The sequence below is a fragment of the Carettochelys insculpta genome, chromosome 19 (genome assembly GCF_033958435.1).
Source record: "Carettochelys insculpta isolate YL-2023 chromosome 19, ASM3395843v1, whole genome shotgun sequence".
Classification (NCBI taxonomy): Eukaryota; Metazoa; Chordata; order Testudines; family Carettochelyidae; genus Carettochelys; species Carettochelys insculpta.
The window spans coordinates 3,168,414-3,187,879 of record NC_134155.1 but is presented as its reverse complement, the minus strand read 5'-3'; the positions used below and the strand labels follow the sequence as shown (position 1 = coordinate 3,187,879).

Genomic DNA, 19,466 nt, shown 5'->3' with positions numbered 1-19,466 from the left:
ATTCTGCTGGCAGTTTCTCGACAGAATGCATTTGTAGTGTGGATGAGCCTTGTGATTTGTTGACAAAACCCTGGTTCTGTTAGAACTCTGTAGTGTAGATACAACCCCTGTGAATAGCTCAGTTTTTTCTTTATATAGCTTGGGCCTTTGATCTTAAGAGGTAATAGGCATACAGTGGTTCTCTCACCAGGTGAGACTTCAAGAGGCTAGCTTTGCTGAAGAACTGGAAATGCAAAGTTGCATTTGTCTCCTTCAAAAGATTCCCCATGCCATGCACTTGACACTATGGCAGACAAGAGTGGACTTTTGGACAAATATTGTTCAGTCTCCATGCCCCACTGCCTTGTGGGTTATTCTGGAAAGGAGCAAGGCTAAGGGAGTAAACCCTGACAGAAAATCCGGAGGGGAGTCCTAAGGCGGTTCTGTGCCAACTTCTGGCGTTGACCCGGCAACTCCTGCAGCCGAGCTGGTACCAGACAGAGGTTATCCCCTCCTTTGGACTATATCAGTAAAGCCGAGAGGGGAACACTGATGTCTGGCCAGCCCAGGGTCCCAATAATCGCCCAAGCTCGCGCCTGGAGAGGTACTCCAGCATCACTAACAGCGTTGAACCAAACACAGGAGGTAACAGATACCGGTTCAACAGATGCAGCAAGGACTGTCACTCTCGTGTGGGTCTTCACAGTCACAGCCGACGCTGCAAATGAGGATGCCGAATGGAACTACGAAGGGCGCGATCCATAGTCTACGTAGACTGAAGGATGCTACTACTACTACTACTATTGTTCAGTACACCCCTTTGGCTGGCCAGGCTCACAATGATACATAAAATCATTTGATATAAAGGACACCAAAAGATTCTTAAACTTAGTAAGGGTTTGGCTGATCAGACGAGGGTCACGGCAGAGCCGGGGTAGAAGTCTGGATCCGCGATGCTGAGTCTGATCTCTTGGCTTGTTTGGCCATTTGATCATGGTGTGTGACTTTTGCAGGTTTATTCAATATTGTAAAAAAAAAAAAAAAAAAAAAAAAAAAATATAGAGTAAGACCGAACAGCCCCGGGGAAATCTTGTGTTTAAATACAGCCTGTGCAAATCTGCGTAGAACTGGTCAGGGTAACTCTTGTTCCTTTGCTGCCTTTCAGGGAGATGTTGGATCTTCTCATGTCTGAATGTGATGCGTTTGCCTGTCATGAAGAAGTTTAACATTGAAGAGTTTGAGTTCAGCCAAGCATATCTCTTCTTCTGGGATAAGGTAGGGCAGTGCTAGCCATGGACTCTTCTTAGGAGGAGTTCTATCCACGCAGCCAGCACTGGCCGTCTGCTTTCCCTGTACATGGGAGGTCAGGTTTTTCTAAGCTGCCCTGGAGAGACTGAAAACAATCTTTGGAAGTCCTTTACAAATACAAGTTTCTAGATGGGGTGGGGAGACAAGTGTTTCTGGATTGAGAGGAAAAATAGTGGGTGGGGTTACATAAGATTTGTTCAGAAGAGTAGCCTCTCCACCCCACTTCCCCGCTTTGAGACCTCCAAAGCCTCTCAAGGATTCTTACAGGAAGCTAGATAAGAACAACTCTGCTGTTTTCCACAACTGTCTCATGGGCCTGACACACTGCTAGAAACTGACTAACTTATTTCCAACAGTAGCTGCTTAAGAGCAGTTAGTAACTGAGAAAAGATTCGTCTTCCAGTTTGTGCTTCTCTATAAAAAAAAAACAAAACACACAACAACAAGTCCTGTGGCACCTTACAGACTAACAGATATTTTGGAGCGTAAGCTTTCGTGGGCAAAGACCCGCTGCATCAGATGAAGCAGGACTTTGCCCATGAAAGCTCATGCTCCAAGGTTTATGAGCAAGAACAGCTACAACAAATAAGCCCACAATTAAAATCGAACGCATAAGAGAAGGTAAGAACACCACCATGTAATGGAAGAGGACAGCATAGGTTGGTTTACTTTTTCAGCGAGATTTGAAATGAAGCACATACACCCAGGAATGGAGTACATACACCATCTTCCAAGCGAAGACCAAGCCACCCTATCTGTCCTCTTCCAGGTTGAACGCTGCTACTATTTTTTAAATGCCTTTGGGGAAACAGCTCAGAACAACACGCCTATAGATGACAGGCTGATGCAGGTCCTGCTTTCCGACCCTGCCGAGGATGGAGGAGAGTGGGATATGCTGGTGAACATTGTTGGTAAGAAAACCCGTGACTGAGAGGGCTTCCTGAAACTGTACTCTTGGCTGAAAGATCAGGAGTGAATTAACTGATATTTACAGCTGTGTCCTACAGACAGAGACTGTAGAGCGCTGTGCACTGTATAAAATATTGATGAGTGGTAGTTATTTGTAGTTCCACTACTAGGAAAGGACAATCAATTAAAAATAGTAACAGAATACCCACACCAACATGTATCTTGCCATTCTCACTCAATAAGCACTTTTTCTGTATTTCTCCTGGCCCCAAAAGACTCCTTTTTTTAACAATGAAGACTTTAAGTATGTTTAACTGCACCAATCTGCCCTCGATAGGAAATACAGATTAGTCACGCCTCCCTAGCCGGTAAACTGAACAACTAATATGCTTGGTACATTAAGAATTCTGTCTTCAGTCAAATATTAACTTGGCTTGATATGCCCTCTTCGGTTTTCCTGTTGTTGAGGTGGCAATTTCCCCTTAAGCACCTGACCACAACAAACCACAAATATAAACAACATACTTCTGTAGGGTTCAGCTCACCCGTCATTAACTCCCTTCTTACAGCTTTGACTAGCTAAGATCAGGGAGTGGAATCCAATTTAACTAGCGCTAACGTTCTTCAGAGTATAAGCAATGGCTGGAAAAAAAAAAAAACTGAAGGTAGGAGCAAATTTATACACTTAATTATTCACTAAGTAGAGTAGTTTAAGTCAATGCACAAAACACACCCAGAAACTTATTACAGCCTTTCTGCAGGCATCATGCCAACACTTAGTCATAGAGGGCTTGAGATCTTGTGTATGTGCATTTAACAAAATGCATAAGAACAGTCACACTGAGTCAAACCAAATGTCCATCTAGCCCTGTATCCTGTCTGCCAACAGTGGCCAATACCAGGTGCCCCAGCAGGAGTGAATCAAACAAGTAACGATTTCTCTCCTGCCACACATCTCCAGCTTCTCAGAAACAGAGGCCAGGGACACCGTTCCCTCAACCATCCTGGCTAATAGCTGTTAATTGACTAACCTCCATGAATTTATCTAGCTCTTTTTTTGAACCCTGTTATAGTCCTAGCCTTCACAGACTCCTCTGGCCAGGAGTTCCACATTGTAACTGTGCAAAGAAGAACGCCAGAGGGTATTTGTATCATCCCAGTCTTCCATCTCAAATTTAAACTTCTGCTCCACTTCAAAGGGATGTCTCCCTAGGTTCTAGGCACCTGCAACAAGGCGCCTGTTAAACAGATTCTGTAAGTTACCCTTGCATCACAATACCTAGAAATAATATAAAAAGGGCAACGAAAGCTAGTTCCCCCAGAGTGCTGCGCCTGTCTCTATGTGAAATACCAGGTGTACACCATACCCTGAAGTTTCAACAACGGTGGGTTGTTATGATGAAAGGAAGGATTGAGTTCCAGAATAAGGGCGTCTGGTGCAGAATGCCAAGCTAACAGCCCCGCCTCTCTCAACAGATTTGCTCAGTGTTCTCTGGTAAATGTCTGCAAGTTGTTCCTACTAACTCAGCCTAGACTGTGAGTTGTCTTCTTATTGTACACTGTCTGTGGTAGTGTCAGGCCATATTGAGCACTCAGCCACACCTGTGCAACCAGGTCGTCTTTTGATTATGAAGATGGGTGACTCCCTTACACTTTGGCGAGTGGTCATACTCCACACAGACTGGAGTTGCTTTCTCTCCTATACCTGTGTGTAATGTTTCTGGTGCACAACGTGAAAGAAATCATGTTGGCTGTCAGAGTGCAGGAGTGTCTGTAGGGCTAACGGGGAAACAGTTCTTGCAAGCTGAGCAAATGAGATAAGGAATGAGACGATATGAATGTGGAACTCCACTGGGCCAGCTTTACAAGGCTGCTGCTCAGTGTAGGGCTGCTCTTTAAGCGAAACACTGAATTGGGATATAGTTGAATTCACAGTGGACTGAGATGTAAAGAACCATTACGTGACTTCATACATACCGTTCACAGTGCTCTGAGCTTGTGGTAGAGTAACTACCTGCATAGAAGCCAGGTGAGTTTGGCTTCATGTGAGCCTGAGCAGATGTCAACACTAGTCATATGACCAACCACTCGTCTTCCTAGAGAGACAGGGCAGGCGAGGGGATATTTTTTAATCAGACCAGCTTAATTTGGTGAGAGAGACAAGCTTCTGAGCTACACAGAACTCTTCTTCAGGGCTGGGAAAGCTATTCTGAGCAGCACAGCTCAATGCAAGGTGAGCATCCATTTAGCTGTGAGGCTGGGAGTCTCATTGCTACACGGCTTGGCAACATGTCTTGCTCACCAATGGAAGTTGGTCCAATAAGATATTGCTTCACCTACCTTGTCTTGCTAATATCCTGGGACTGAAACAGCTGTGATTAGACTGAATTATCAATTTACAGCTAACATTTGTCAATTTTTAATTCTAGAAAAATACGGAGTTATACCCAAGAAATATTTCCCTGAATCTCACACCACAGAGTGCTCTGCGAAGATGAATGATATTCTGAATAATAAGGTAAAGGATCTGAAATTGTGCTAAAACTCCATGGTTATAGAGATGGGAAGAAAGTGTAAGCTCCAGAGGTTTCTGACCAGCTCACCTTTTCTTTATTAATTAGAGCATTAAGAGCCAGTCTGGGTACTCCCTTGCTTCCTTACAACACTGCAATTGTCAGGATTAAAAGGTGAAGGGAAATGGTCCTAAAAGCCTGGGAAAGGATGAGGAAGTAGGCATATGAACAGCTGCTACTTTGAGGGGTTGATGTTCTTGCTTTCAGACATTGCTTGAAAATGTCCTCTGTGGCACCTTTCACAATGGTCTTTATATCTAACTCCCAAAGGAAAAAAAAATATTCTATCTACATGGCTGACAAAAGCTCTTTCCACAATCCTCATGAGGCCACAGACAACTTTGTTTCTCCTATGCCCCCCACCAAGATGCCAAGGTTCTAATGATACCTGTTGCCAAGTGTGGGGGCAAAGATTTACACATGTGGATTTTAAAAATACAGAAACACGGACAGAACCCAAACCAGCTTGCATAGGAAAAAGATGCAATGCACTGTAAAATTTAGGAACGATGTGACAAAGGAAGAAAGGTTTAGGCAACCAGACAAGGATATGAATCCATGGGGGCCAAAAATGAAATAGCAGTCAAAGCTTTCCACTACAAGCTCTGCTTTGGCAATTTACAAGTCCATAATCAAAGGACAACTCTCCCCAGAAATCTATACAGATGAGTTGGTAAATAAAACATGCATGCTGAAAGAGGTTTAATGGTCTTGCTGAGGGGCTGTCACGTTCCTCCCTTCAGCTTGAACTCTGGCACGCCAACTGGCCCAAAAGGGAATCCCATTCAGTGCTAACGGATCTTAGGGACAGGACAATAAATTGAGATGTCTAGTGACTTTACTTTTGTTCTTCTGATCACAAGGAAATGTTACAGCACATTCATTGGCTTGAAGATAGTGGTTGTACATCAGCATTACAAAATAAGTAACTAATAGTATGAAGATGTAGCTTGTTCCCTACAAGTCTTAGAAATGGTGTTATAACCTTTGAACATCACTGTGTCAAATCACACTCACGTATTGAGAAGAATCTAGTTCTAGGAAATGCCTGCTCTAGAGTGGGGTTATTTTTCAATATACTTTGATGACCCTTCAAAAATTTGAAAAGGGTTCATTATATTAAAATTTAAAAACTTATAAAAAGGACCAGTTTTAATAGTAACATCAGTAGGATTTTTCCTGTAAACCAACTATTTGTGATGGATGCCTGATAGAGATCTGTAAAGTACTAACTTCCTAACATGTACAAGCTTTGCAAATTCATACTTTTTATGTTGCTATGATCATGAGAATTTTTTTTCCTTTGTAAACAGATGAGGGAGTACTGTTTGCGACTACGATGCATGGTAGAAAGTGGGTCATCCGAGGAAGAACTCGATCAGGAAAAGCACATAATGATAGAGGAGGTAAAAATCTAAAACCCACCTGATTCTTTCCATAGCAGAAGGGAGACGCTACAGTTGATGTTATTCTAGTTTACTCTCATTCTAGAGCTATTTATGAAGTGCAAAATGGACCCCTTCTATTGCACAGAAGTCTCAGCGATGCAGCTGGCCGGGTGTAATATTTTGAGGGGTTCTGGGCCAAGCTGAGAGAACCAATCCTGGATAAAGTGTTTAAAACCAGGGCATTTGCAGCCCAGGCTGTGATCTCCTTCTCATAAGGCAAAACAAGCCAACCACAAAATACTTCTGCCAGCCCTGCTGGCCAGCCAGAAGCTACACAAGCAAACCCACAGATTCTCTAGCTTCTCCTAATGCCCGAACCAGCAGCCCTTCTTACTCAGATGAGCGGCTATGAAAGCCTGTTTCTCTAAAGCCACACAGATTCTTCCAAGCACCAAGGGGACCAGCCACATTCCCAGGTTAATATATACTTAGGTCTTACCCAAAAGAGCACACTGTGCCAATCCTTTAGAATCTAAGGGTTTATTAGCAAAGAAAGAAAGAACAGGGCAAGTGATATATTACATACGTCCATTAAAAACATTGATGCAGGTCAATGATGTTATAAGCTGTTTTCTTGAGAGACTCTCAAAACACATCCTTCTGAGGGATGGCCCCGAGCCCACCAGGCTTAGTTCATGAGGGCCAAAGAACAAAGTGGTCACTGCTAGGGACACATTTTTATAGCCTTGACATGGTGAAGGCAACAACTCTTTCTTCTTCATGTAGGCAGTGGAGGATCACCTGATCAGGTGGGCTGTCGTGGCATTCTGCCATTGGCTGCTGGGTTAGCCACCATGTCTCAGTCAACTTCCATAAGATGTGGAATCCATGTCCGGGTATCTGGTCTCTGTTCAGCCCATGTCACCTGACTAAGGAGGTGATCACACCTTCCATTGTGAATCTCAACACTAAAACGTTTCTAATGCAGGTATAAAGCCAATATCTACAACTTTACATAGAAGCATGGCACAGGTATAAAAGTAGCAGAAACAGCATCGGCACATTGCCAGCTTTTATTAGCCATCTCACTTGGCCCACTTGGCACAAGATTTGGTGCCAACTTAGTTTGGTGATCACAAAAGTGGGTTTAAAAATCTAGTGCCATCACACCGGGTACTCTCTACAGCATTACCGAGTGATTGTTTTAGCAGCTTTTCTGACAAACTGTTCTTTGCATTTAAAAACTTGTCCATGTCATGGAGCTTAGGACCATCCACATCAACTGCTGACTTGCCCTCCCGGGTGCAGTAAACAGACTATGAAACCCAGCATTTTCATTCTCAGTGGAGATCAAAATAATGATGTGAGTGACACCTATCACTTGTTGCTGAGTATGATCATCTTCCATGAGAGCTGTGGTTACTCAGGTGGTTGATAAAGCCTGTCCTTGAACCACAAGTTCCACTACAGTAAGAATGGATGTTTCAAGGTACAGCAGAGGTTGTTGACCATGACTGAAAGCAGTCTCTTCTTCCTCCTGAGCCGCTTGTCCTCAGCTTGTCAGCAGGCATGTTCAAAATCAGGGGAGCACTGTGTATTACTTCTCCATTTTGAGCAATCCTTGGCAAGCGTCTCCCAAGCATCAATGTCCATATTGCACTTTGCTAAGATATCCTTCAGCAAGTCATTATAAAGCTTCCATTGGCCTCCTACATTACTATACCTGTCCTTCAGCTGAAAGACCAGGACCTGTTTTGGGAGGCAATAGTCTGACATCTCAACGACATGACCAGCCCAGCAGAGTTGCTGACGGATGATACCAAAATAATACACATAGCCCTTCTTAGTAAGATCAGGCTAGAGAAATTGGAAATTTTATTTCATATACCCACTATAAATTTATTGATGATGCAGAAATTCCCCACAACAGAATAGAAAAGCATAATGAAAGGAATTTCAGTTCTGAATGTATTAGCACACAGAAAAACTTTGTCATAAATAGTCAGCACTGAACTCTTTATCCATTAGAAAAGGACATTCGTTTTCTTTTCCTAACAGCAAGCTATTCAAGCACCTCTCTGCATGAATTTACTTTAAAGCTATATGCAAGCCTGTGAAGCTGAAGTATGTGTTGTCAGGCTCTCACCACTCCTGGTTTATTGGTTAGCACATCACCCTGCTGTACGGTTAGCTTATATGCAAGAGATACTGCATGTTATTTTCTTCATACTCTGTTCTCTTGGTGTGGGTCTACACTACAGTCTTGTCGACAGAAGTGACCTTCAGGGAGCAGCCACACAGTTAAAGAATTCTGTCAGAGTCTCGACAGAACTCTGCATTTTCCTCGACAGTATTATGCCTCAAAAACTTGAGGCATAACCATCTCTGGACAGAATCCTGTCTACAACAGTGTCTACACTGCACTTTCGACAGAGGACTTCTGGTTGCTGGGCAGCCCTCTTTGCAGAGCTGCCATTCTGCTTTCTGGCACCAGAGGGCAGTGCAGTCTGGAAGTTCTCTCAGAGCAAGTTGTGTGTAGATGCAATCTGACAGGGGTTCTGTCGAGATTGCCCTGTCAACTGTAACTTCTGTCGACAGAAACTTTAGCACAGACATAGACCTGAAGTTTGATTTTCAAACTACAAACTGAAGTAGTGTAGTACATTAAGAATGCCTATAGTACATGAAGATCAGTGTACATAGTCATATATATTTCTAAATACAGATGTACTTCTACATTCTGCTCTTACAGAAGTTTATGGACATACCCCGCACAGAAGAGTCTGATGGAATGGACCCACTGGGTCATCTTATACCAGTTCTGTTGGAGAATCTCCTTTTCAGTCCCCTCTCCTCAGCAAACTTCTCAAAAGCTTCCTGTGAAATTACTCTTTTTCTGTGCCTTGTTTAAAATTATAGCCCAAGTCCTTCTCTTTGGTATTAAGCAATTTCTGCACTAAATCAATGGCTTCCCACTCCATAGCTCTAAGGTTAAACTAAGAAATGTGTTGCGATAATATTAGTTTTCCTGTGTTCTTTTTCTTTTATACCCTAAAACAAAACCTTTTATATTCCATCAAATGTGCCATGCTAGGAGCCAAATCTATTTTTACTGATTCTACCCTTCCTCATCTTGCAAATTACCATTTTGTAGTTTAATATTTGTTAACATTATATCAATTTTTAGGGTGTGCATTCACAAACTGATAGGAGGACTTCAGAATTGCAGAAGCCTCCTGGAATGGCTTGGTTAATTCAGATAAGGCAAATATAAAAGTTCTGGGCAGATTTACACTTTTTGCTTTGTTTAGAATCTCCCAGTTTCTGTCATTAGAAACTGGAAGCACAGCTCAGTAAGGGGTCATGGACTTCTGTTTTAATGTTGTTGTGGTGGTGTGTATTCTTTGGGAAAAAAAATGTTTTTACCTGAGTTTACCCCTATTCTTGTTGCAACACTTTGGTGGCTGCCACATAAGTGGCTTTTCAGTATATGCCCTATCATTGCCAGCTGCACCTGTCTTAGTGTAAACCTGCAAAAACAAATTCAATTTCAAAAGGTGCACTATGCTGTCTTGCCTCACTTAGCAGCAACAAAGGGTCCTGTGGCACCTTATAGACTAACAGAAAAGTTTAGAGCATGAGCTTTCGTGAGTTAACTCACTTCTTCAGATGCCAGAGTTAACTCACGAAAGCTCATGCTCTAAACTTTTCTGTTAGTCTATAAGGTGCCACAGGACCCTTCGTTGCTGCTACAGATCCAGACTAACACGGCTACCCCTCTGATCCTTGCCTCACTTATTCATTCTAGATTTTGTATTTTAATTTTTCTGGCTTTAGTGCTTTCTTTTTGTGGACTCCCCCTTATCAGCAGTTGCCTTTCGATTAACCTGTTTGCTGTTACTGAAGTTGAAACCAGTTGCCCCTGGGTATTGGAAGAGAAAAAACTGTGGAGATAACTAGGGCATTCTGTGTTTGAGCTCAAAAATGTCTTTGACACGCTTGAATGAAGATTTTTAGGTAAAGCAAAATTAGGATGAAAACTTAACTCTATTGTGTCATTTTCTATTTTTATACAGTTTCAAAAGAAGGAAAGGGCCCAAAAAGCCAGAAAGGTTCTTAGAAATGGGGTTCTACTCTTTACATTATATAGCCATTGAATGCATCCTGAAGCAGCTAACCATAAATAGGAATAGGGAAACTTGATGCTCCCAGAAAGCTACTTAAAAACAGACAATGTCCTGTATCAAGTGGACAACTGCTATAGCGGCATCACAGAGAGGACCCCTTGCCTGGTCTCTTAAAGAGAAATTGATTTAAATGGACATAGTCCACTAGAAATCTAGCCAAACACCCTTGATCTAATAGAAATGAATAGATGGATGTCAGCTACCAAGGGCTAGTATTTCAGCCAAGGATATCAGAGTCAAAGCACTTTAGATATTTAATACTTAACTCTAAATCTAGGCATTGTTAAACATTAAAACAGACAAGAAGATTATTCTGGGATTTGCAAAGAACCAAAATCAAAAATCATCATACAGAAGGAAAAAGTGATTAATGGAAGTGCATCATCAAAACGAAATTGTTCCTGTGCGTGAATGCTGGGAGAAAGGATTAGTGTCCTTAAGATAAGACATGCATTATCAGAGCCTTTTCCCAAACAACATGTGTACATTCCAGGGGTAGGAGGGTTCTCCTGGAAGGTGGTAGCTGGATTGGTACTTTTTCTGTCTCAAAAGCTAGTGTCCTTATTAAAGTCTTGGACTGTAGCTGCTTTTAGGTTCTCCTGAACAGACTAAATACAGCTTCTGCCTGGGAAGGTTTCACTGCACTTTAGTGGAGTTCGTAGAGTTAAGGATTGGGCAGTGTTTCAGCTGAGCTGTACAGGTTTTTATTGTATTTCACTGCTAGCCCACTCCTAAAGCTTGGAATTGAATATGTTTGTGTCTGACCTTGAAATTCTTGGCAAAACCACAGAATGTTTGAGCTGGACACTGAAGAGAAAGGGCTCAGTTTTGTGGCCTCTGACATTAGAAAAGGTTGCAGAATGAGAGATCTGACCAGCACAGGGTTACGTAGATATTTTCAAGATAAATATTAAGAGACTGATTCAGTAGCTGGGCTAGCTGCAGAATTTTGGTGTTTAATCAAACAGCCCAAGAGAGGAGGCTTGGGTGAATTTTCATACTTATTTGGCTTTTGCTGCAGGTATTCAGAATAGTGAGCATCTGCTTGGGGACCCCTCCTAAGACCTTCTCATGGGAGTTCCAAGATAAGGAGAAAAAGTACCACAAGATTGGCCCAATGACACCACTGAAGTTCTACCAGGAACACATCAAACCACTCTACAACATGGAAGATAAGGTTGGGAAACACAGCAAACACCTTCCGTTTCTGGAGGACCTATTAATATTAAACATATAGTACTACAATGCTGTTGCTGAAGCAGGAATTTTTGTTTACTCCACTTCTTATAGGGGATGTGAGAAGCTGTAGCTCCCAGCTGAGCCAAAATAATTCTTGAATTTATTCCCCATTCTCCCTTCCACGTCCCTTTTTGTATTTCCACTGAGCCCCTTGCTTGGTTCTGTGTAAATTTGGATGAGGTTTTTATGGGATTAACTGTGCTTTAATCATGTTTTCAGGCTGCTGCAAGATTGAGTGGCTTAGCCATGGGGCCTTGATAATATCACTTTATAAAAAAAATTATATGCTTCCTCTCATGTGACAGAACGACATCATGCGGCTGCATGCTTGGTGCCTGGGAAGGCTTGGGGCAGGTTGCTGTGGGCAGCTCTGGCAGAGTGGTAAGGGACGCATGGCATGGCATGGCATAGCTGGGCCCCTTCGATTGCAGGCAAGGAGGTGGGGGCAGCCACCTCTGCCAGAGTATGGTGGTGAGAGAAGGTGCTGCTTACAGCCAAGCTCTAGCTCCAAACTCCCCAATCCCCAGGTTGGGCAACAGGAAGCATCTCCCTTGTCAGTAGCGGCTCTGAGTGGCACTTTCCCTCCCCAGCAGAGGACTAACTCCGTGTCTCCTATTGTATTCAATAAAATTCGGATGCTCCACCTGAAGTGGCCATCAGTTGCATGGAATGGTCTTCCAGTGAGAGCAAAAGAACTAGTGTCTGAAGTATTAATTGATTTGTGATTTAAATAGTGATATCTTATTGGTCACAGATTTGTCTAGTGAATGATCCTCGACCCCAGAACCCGTACAACCAGATGTACACAATAGCATATCTTGGCAACATGGTGGGAGGGAGAAAGCCACTCTACAACAACCAGCCTATTGAACTGCTGAAGAAGACAACTGCAGCTTCCATTAAAGATGGCGAGGTTTGTGTTTTTGTTCTCAGTGGCACAACCTTTAGTCTTTTGTAGTACAAGAGGCTATGTTGGGGCGTTTCTCAGGCATAACCATTCTACTATTTTTAGGCTGTGTGGTTTGGCTGTGATGTAGAAAAACACTTCCACAGCAAGCTGGGCATCCTTGACATGAACGTGTAAGTACAGGAATTTAAAATATCTTCTGAGCTCCCTATTCCTAGAAGTCTGCTACAAACTGAAAATGCTAAGGGGATAAAAGCTGTCCAAAACCTCTTATTTCCTCCCCACCCAAAAAAAAAAAAAAAAAGAGAAGTGTGCATTTGACCTCTACTCCCATTGTTAAGTCTCCCTTCAATTTTGGCTGTTAACTGAAATGCTGACACTCTGAAAATGGACTTAGTTCCTAACTCACTGAAGTGAAATTTTAAATGTATGATATTCTTAGCTGAAGATAGAGGCAACTTAACTGCAATATGCCCCTGCTGTGCCTCTTGCAAGGCAACAGAAAGGAGATGCAGCATCTGTCTGAAGGTGGTTATTCCACAGCCCACTCTTGAAGCTCATGCAGTTTCCTGAATTCCTAGCTTTTGGTGAATGGCATTCTAAAACAGGCCAGTTTAGCACTTATTCTAATTCGAGGTTGGAAAAGGTGCTAAGGGTCTGCAGAGCAATACATAACTGGACAATAAATTTCTGTGTTCCCTCTGTTATATGGTTTACTTGAAGGCTTGATTATGAGCTTGTATTCGGTGTCTCTGTCAAGAACATGAACAAAGCAGACAGAATAACCTTGGGAGAATCAACACCAACCCATGCTATGGTTCTCACTGCCTTCTCGGAGAAGGTAAGACCTTGCCTCCAAGCACTGTAGTATTTGCACGTGTATTTAACACTTCTGCAGTTTGTTTTCTGCTTAGGGGTCACTCACAACGTACATGATCTGCTAAAAGGTAGCATATGTGCAAGACATCACACTTGCATATGATACCTACCCTGGCTTATTCACTTGTGTCATTTGTTTGGAGAAACTAAAAGCAGTAATTTACCAAGAAGTGAAGAATCCTAGAGAACAAGGCAGCATTTTGTTTTCTGGGTCCAGAAATTCTCTTTGAGAAGCACAAAAAAAGAAAAGAGCAGTCAAGTAGCACTTTAAAGACTAGTGAAATAGTTTATTAGGTGAGCTTTCGTGGGACACACCCACTTCTTCAGACCATAGCCAGACCAGAACAGAGAACCAAAAACAGTAAGCCAGGAGGACAAATCAGAAAAAGATAATCAAGGTGAGCAAATCAGAGAGTGAAGGCGTGAGGGGGGGGGGGGGGAAGGTCAAGAATTAGATCGAGCCAAGCATGCAGATGAGCCCCTATAGTGACTCAGAAAGTTCCCATCACGATTTAAACCACGTGTTAACGTGCCAAATTTGAATATCTGATTTGTCCTCCTTGCTTACTGTTTTTGGTTCTCTGTGTCTTAAATATTGAGTCTGTTCTGGTCCGGCTATGGTCTGAAGAAGTGGGTCTGTCCCACAAAAGTTCACCTAATAAACTATTTTGCTAGTCTTTAAAGTGCTGCTTGACGGCTTTTTGTTTTGATAGTGCATAAACTAGCACGGCTTCCTCTGTTACTAAAAAAAGAAAGAACCCACTTTGATTTTTTTTTTTTGGGGGGGGGGGGGGGAGAAACTTAAAATACACCTTGGTTACAGTTAAATATTATGGGAAAGCCAATTTATCACACTGACCAGGGAACTAAAGGTACTAGCACATATCCCCTCGCTAGCACACTGCTTAATCTAGTTTAACACCAAGCATTGCATTAATACCTGCTAGAACAAGCCCACAGGAGGCACTCAACCTCAGAATTAGTAGTACATGACTTGTGACATGGCTGCTAATGAGAGAGAAGAATCTAAACCCCCTGAACAGCAGTACAGCTCTTGGCACTTCTGGCATGCAATAAGGTGGTTGCCGTTAAACCAGAGAAATATCTGAGAGAACTATGTGAAACCCAGTATTTGAAGGTATTTTACTCACTCAGCTAACACTTAGGTTACATTTATATTTTTGAGCATGTTGCCTTTCCTGTCACCCATTCCCAGCTTCTGACAGAGGCTAGGGATACCATTCCTATCCATACTGGCTAGTCATCATTGATGGGCCCATCCTCCATGAATTTACCTAGCTCTTTTTTGTACCCTGTTGAAGTCCTGGCCTTCGCAACATCCTTGGGCAAGAAATTCCACAGGTTGACTTCAAGCACAGCTGTTTTTAAGCTATCACTACACATCCACCAACAGAACAAATGGTGCCTCTGGGGAATGTGACTAATCTTTTGTGTGACACATTAGCTTGGGGACACTGATTCTAACTAAAAAAGGACCTGAATAGGCTAGATATTTTATAGAGATCTGCAAAATGCAGCTCGTTCGAGATACTATAAGCATCGTTCAAATCAGATTGACAAGAATGACCACAGACAGGGAGGAATGGCTCTCTAAAATGTTACCAAAATTTCTATAAATAGTTTTAAATACTCATCTGTTAGAATTGCTTAATTATTGAGTCCCACTCAAGGGATGGGAAGAAGAATTTCATGAACTTCAAACACCTGGTTTTTGTTCCTGTGTCATGCAAACAAACAAAAACTCTCAGAGGTACTTTCTCTCTTTCAAAGTAGTAACATGGTATTGGACACAGCCCAAAACCCAGGAGGTAAAGAATGCCTGTAATGCAACAGTGCAAAGCACTTGGAGTTTTTAAAAGGGACTGTAACCTGTTCTGTGTCTTATAAAACACAATGCAGATGTTTTATATTAGAAAAATGGACTAATTCCCTCAATTAATCAAATTACTTTTAAGAGAAAAATAGTGTCAGCAGTCAGTGCTTCTAAAAATCAATCACCAACAGAACCACAAAACTGTTTTTTGGAGTCTGCCTAGCAGACCACTCAGTGTGAGCATCAAACATACCTGTGCATCAGAATGGCAGTTCTGTGGGCAATGACTTTAGTGTCAGAAGCATGGAGTGACTTCTCCACTGAATAAGTTTTTCTTCTTTGGTTCTTTTCAGGACAGACAAGAAGAATCATTTGAGAAATGGAGAGTGGAGAATTCCTGGGGTGAAGAAGCTGGTGAAAAAGGTAAATCATAGCTGTCACACAAATACACTACTGAACTCCATGTATGGAATTAAGGAACAGGAATGGAAAAGAGGCCTTGTGTCGACAGCATTTCATAGATGTTAACTAAGACAAAAGATTACAAGCAATAACCGTGCACCAAATGACATCCTACACCTGTTCTTGCAGAAACCGAAGACAAAACTTACATCTCACGAAATATAGAATAGTCATCTACCTCAGCCTCCAATGCTTTAGCACCTCATCCTTTGGTCCATGGACCCCTGAAGGGCTACAGTTTATATCTAAAGATTTTCAAAGGGGGCTGCTCTTTCATTTTAATTTTGTTAAGGGTCCCCAAATGAAAAAACAAAAAAAAAAAAAAACAGATGAAAGCCAGTGATTTAGAATTATTCTCAACTTGGTCCCTGCCTGGGTGCATCACATGCTACCAATTTAGCCAAAACCTGACCTGTTTGCCTTCTGAAGATGTCTATATTTGTTTCCCATGAAAGGGATTAGGTGCAGCAGAGCACTCAGCGCCTCTCTCTCTCTCCATATGGTATCCATTCCAAACCCCTAAGTATTTTTGTTGCCCTTGTCCAGTGCCAATTTTTTTAGAGGAGGTGATTGACTCCATACACAGTATTCAAGATATGGGTGTATCAGATCTATACAGAGGCAATAAGATTTGTCTTCTTCTCTTTTTTAAATGATTTCTAGCATTGTTTGCTTTTTTGATTGTGCTGCACATTAGTGAATGTTTCCATGAAACTACCAACAATGACTCCAAGGTCTTAAGTGGTCATAGCTAAATTGGTTCCCATTGTTTTGTATGTACAATAAACCCTCAATTTGATGAGCTAACAGGGGGAAGGGGTGTCCATTAATGCCCAATGCCAAAATCCAAATAGTTTACTGTATTATTGTATTCACCATAGCAGACCCTGCCAAGTAAATAAATGCCAGTGACTCACCAGAATAGCTGCTACATGCTCCTCCCACCTTTAGTGGGAGGGGCACATTGCAGTTCTATCCCTGGAGAGTCGCTGGTATTTACTTTCTGAGGGGGATGGCAGGGGAATGGTGCTGGCAGACAATATTTCCCCACCCCCACCCCAAAAAAGTCCACAAAATTGGGGTCTGCTGAATCAAGGGTTTACCATATAGCTGGTGTTATGTTTTTCCACTGTACATTACTTTGCATTTATTAATATTAAGTTTAATTTGACATTTTGTTGCCCAATCACCTAGTTTTGCGATCTCTTTTGGAAGCTCTTCACAATCGACTGCAATTTCAACTTAGAAAAGAAGATATTAAGAGAGAGGGTATGATAGAGCTCTATAAAATCATGACGGGTGTGGAGAAAGTGAATAAGGAGAAGTTATTTACTTATTTCCATAAGAACTAGGGGTTACCAACTGAAATTAATACATAGTGGGTTTAAAACAAATAAAAGGAAGTTTTTCTTCACACAAAAGCACAAATTGTGGAACTCCTCGCCACAGGCTGTTAGACTAGATTTTATCAGAGTTTAAAAAAAACCCTAGATAAATTCATGGAGGTTAGGTCCATCAATACCGATTAGCTAGAATGGGTCTGAACAGTGTCCCTAGCCTCTGTTTGTCAAAGACTAGAAATGGATGACCAGAGAGATCACTCAATGATCATCTGGCATTGGCCACAGTTGGAAGATAGGCTACTGGGCTAGATGGACCTGAGGTCCAACCCAGCATGACTGTTCTTATGCTCAAGCTTCTCTCTGCAAAACCCTTGGGTCAAGGGGGACAGTAGGTCTCCTTGTGCTCCCATGCCTGCAAGCACTGCCCACACAGCTCTCATTGGCCACTTTCCAGCCAATGGGATTTGCGAGTATGGCGCTAGGGATGGGGGCAGTGTGTGAAGACTTGCCATCCCTGACTCCTAAGGGGTACGCAGAAACATGTTTGCCAGTAGCCCCTGGCTGCGGCACTTCAGGGAGTAACGCTCCTGGTACTTCAGCAAGCAAACAGGCTGCCCGAGCACCGCCCTGAGCCACAGTTCAATTTCCTTTGGGCCTCGCCCAGAGGCTTGTGGTGGCTGGAGGATTATATTTGACAGACCAGATCCAGCCCATGGGATGTACCATGCCTACCTTTGGGCTAAAATGATGCCTAAATAGATTAAGGAGTTCTTTCTGCAGTTATTGCCAATACCTGCAACTGAAGAGGTGCAAAGTGCAGTGTGATTAGCAAAGATAACTAGATGTACATCTGATGTGTCCACTCAGCAAGCAGCAAATGAAGAGGGGTAGTCAGGATTCCACAGTCCTCTCCCTGAAGCAAGAATTCTCATGTGTGCCAGTCAGCCGTAGACTGGTTACATTGCATAAGTTTTAAAGAACTTGGAAGCAGTCCCATTCCTTTCAGAGTGAAGTGAATGGAAATCCTGAATTACTGTGATGCACCAAACTGGGCCAACTGCAATTTGTGCTGTGGTGCAACCTTGGCTTTGCTGTGTCAGTGGAACAAATGACTTCATTATAAGCAGGCACCAGGGACAGTAAAGATGAAGACTTGGTATATGCTCTGTCCCTTCTTTGTCACTGGTCTTCAAAAAGAACCTGCTGCCCACAGCCCGAGATTAATATTCGCTGCCAGAGCCTTACTGAGATGGAAGGGTATCAACATGAAGCTTTGTGTTTGACGGAAGAAAACATCATCAAATTGGGACACACATTTTCTCTCTCTCAAAATTGAACTCTGGACAGAGAAGCCCAGATAACTGGAGTGATTAATAAGCATAGATTAAAATATCTGAAATTTAGCCTAAGGACCACAAATGTAGTTAATGGATTGTAATTCAGCTAAAATAACATTCTTGATGTCTATGAGGAGGAGTAACATGAGACAGCGATTAAAATGAACCTCCTCTATTCAGAGGGTCTGCCTTTTGTAGAAGGATGATCTAAGTTCCCCAATAACCCTTTCAGACAGAAATCCTTTTGTCAGGGCTCAAAGATTACTTGTACCAAACAAAAGGGTCTTCCTTGCACAAAGGTGCCTGTATTTGCAAAACAGTTCAGAATTTACTAAGATAGTGCTGTCAAACTTTCTTCCTATTTAGACTCATTGCTTCAAGTCTCTGACACAGCTGAAGTCTATTCGATAGCTAAAAGGAACAGAATATTGAAGTGTTCAAGACTTTGCAACAAAAGTTGTTGTGGAAATAGGATTATCCCATTTCCAACTGGCAGTATAAAGCTGTCAGACATACAGTTATGCATAAGATCCAGGTCTCACCATCAGTAACATAACATCCTTTTTTGTCTCCAGGTTACCTGATCATGACCGATGACTGGTTTTCTGAATTTGTGTACCAGGTGGTGGTGGATAAGAAGTACGTGCCAAAAGAGGTCTTAGCAGTGATGCAGCAGGAGCCCATTGTCTTGCCAGCATGGGACCCCTTGGCTACATTAGCCAAGTGAACTGCCAAGTACTTGCCTCCCAATGGTCAACCAGAAGTAGACATAATAGGAAATTCCAGAGACCAGAAGATATAGCTAAATGATATGAAGACATGCACAGCTTGGCCCATAGTCTTTAAAACACATGCCAAGGATCTTTTTGGGGGAATAGCACTTAATGGCTCAGCAAAAAAGCTGTCAGGCAACTCCACACACACACAAAAAAGTCTGCCCACCTTATTGTGCTACTATATAAGTGCTTTCAAGGGCAGTTGAATTTTTATCCTTTTAATAATGACCATAACTCGGTGAAACTGTTTTGACCATTGCTTTCCATAGGAGAGGTGGTTGAAGATGGCCATATTTAGGATAATTAGCCGAGCGATATTAAGAAAAATACAGCAACGTGTTTAAA

General features: G+C 42.3%; 1 protein-coding gene across 1 annotated transcript; it reads left to right on the top strand.

The window, feature by feature from the left end:
- The first annotated feature begins 1,172 nt into the window (after positions 1-1,172).
- On the top strand, positions 1,173-19,199 carry LOC142023241 (bleomycin hydrolase-like). The gene is made up of 10 exons (XM_075014000.1): positions 1,173-1,254; positions 2,057-2,198; positions 4,626-4,714; positions 6,083-6,175; positions 11,366-11,521; positions 12,338-12,496; positions 12,596-12,663; positions 13,214-13,331; positions 15,557-15,626; positions 18,921-19,199. The coding sequence occupies exons 1-10, from the start codon at positions 1,177-1,179 to the stop codon at positions 19,070-19,072; spliced, it is 1,125 nt and encodes a 374-aa protein (XP_074870101.1). The 5' UTR covers positions 1,173-1,176; the 3' UTR covers positions 19,073-19,199.
- The last annotated feature ends 267 nt before the right edge of the window (positions 19,200-19,466 follow it).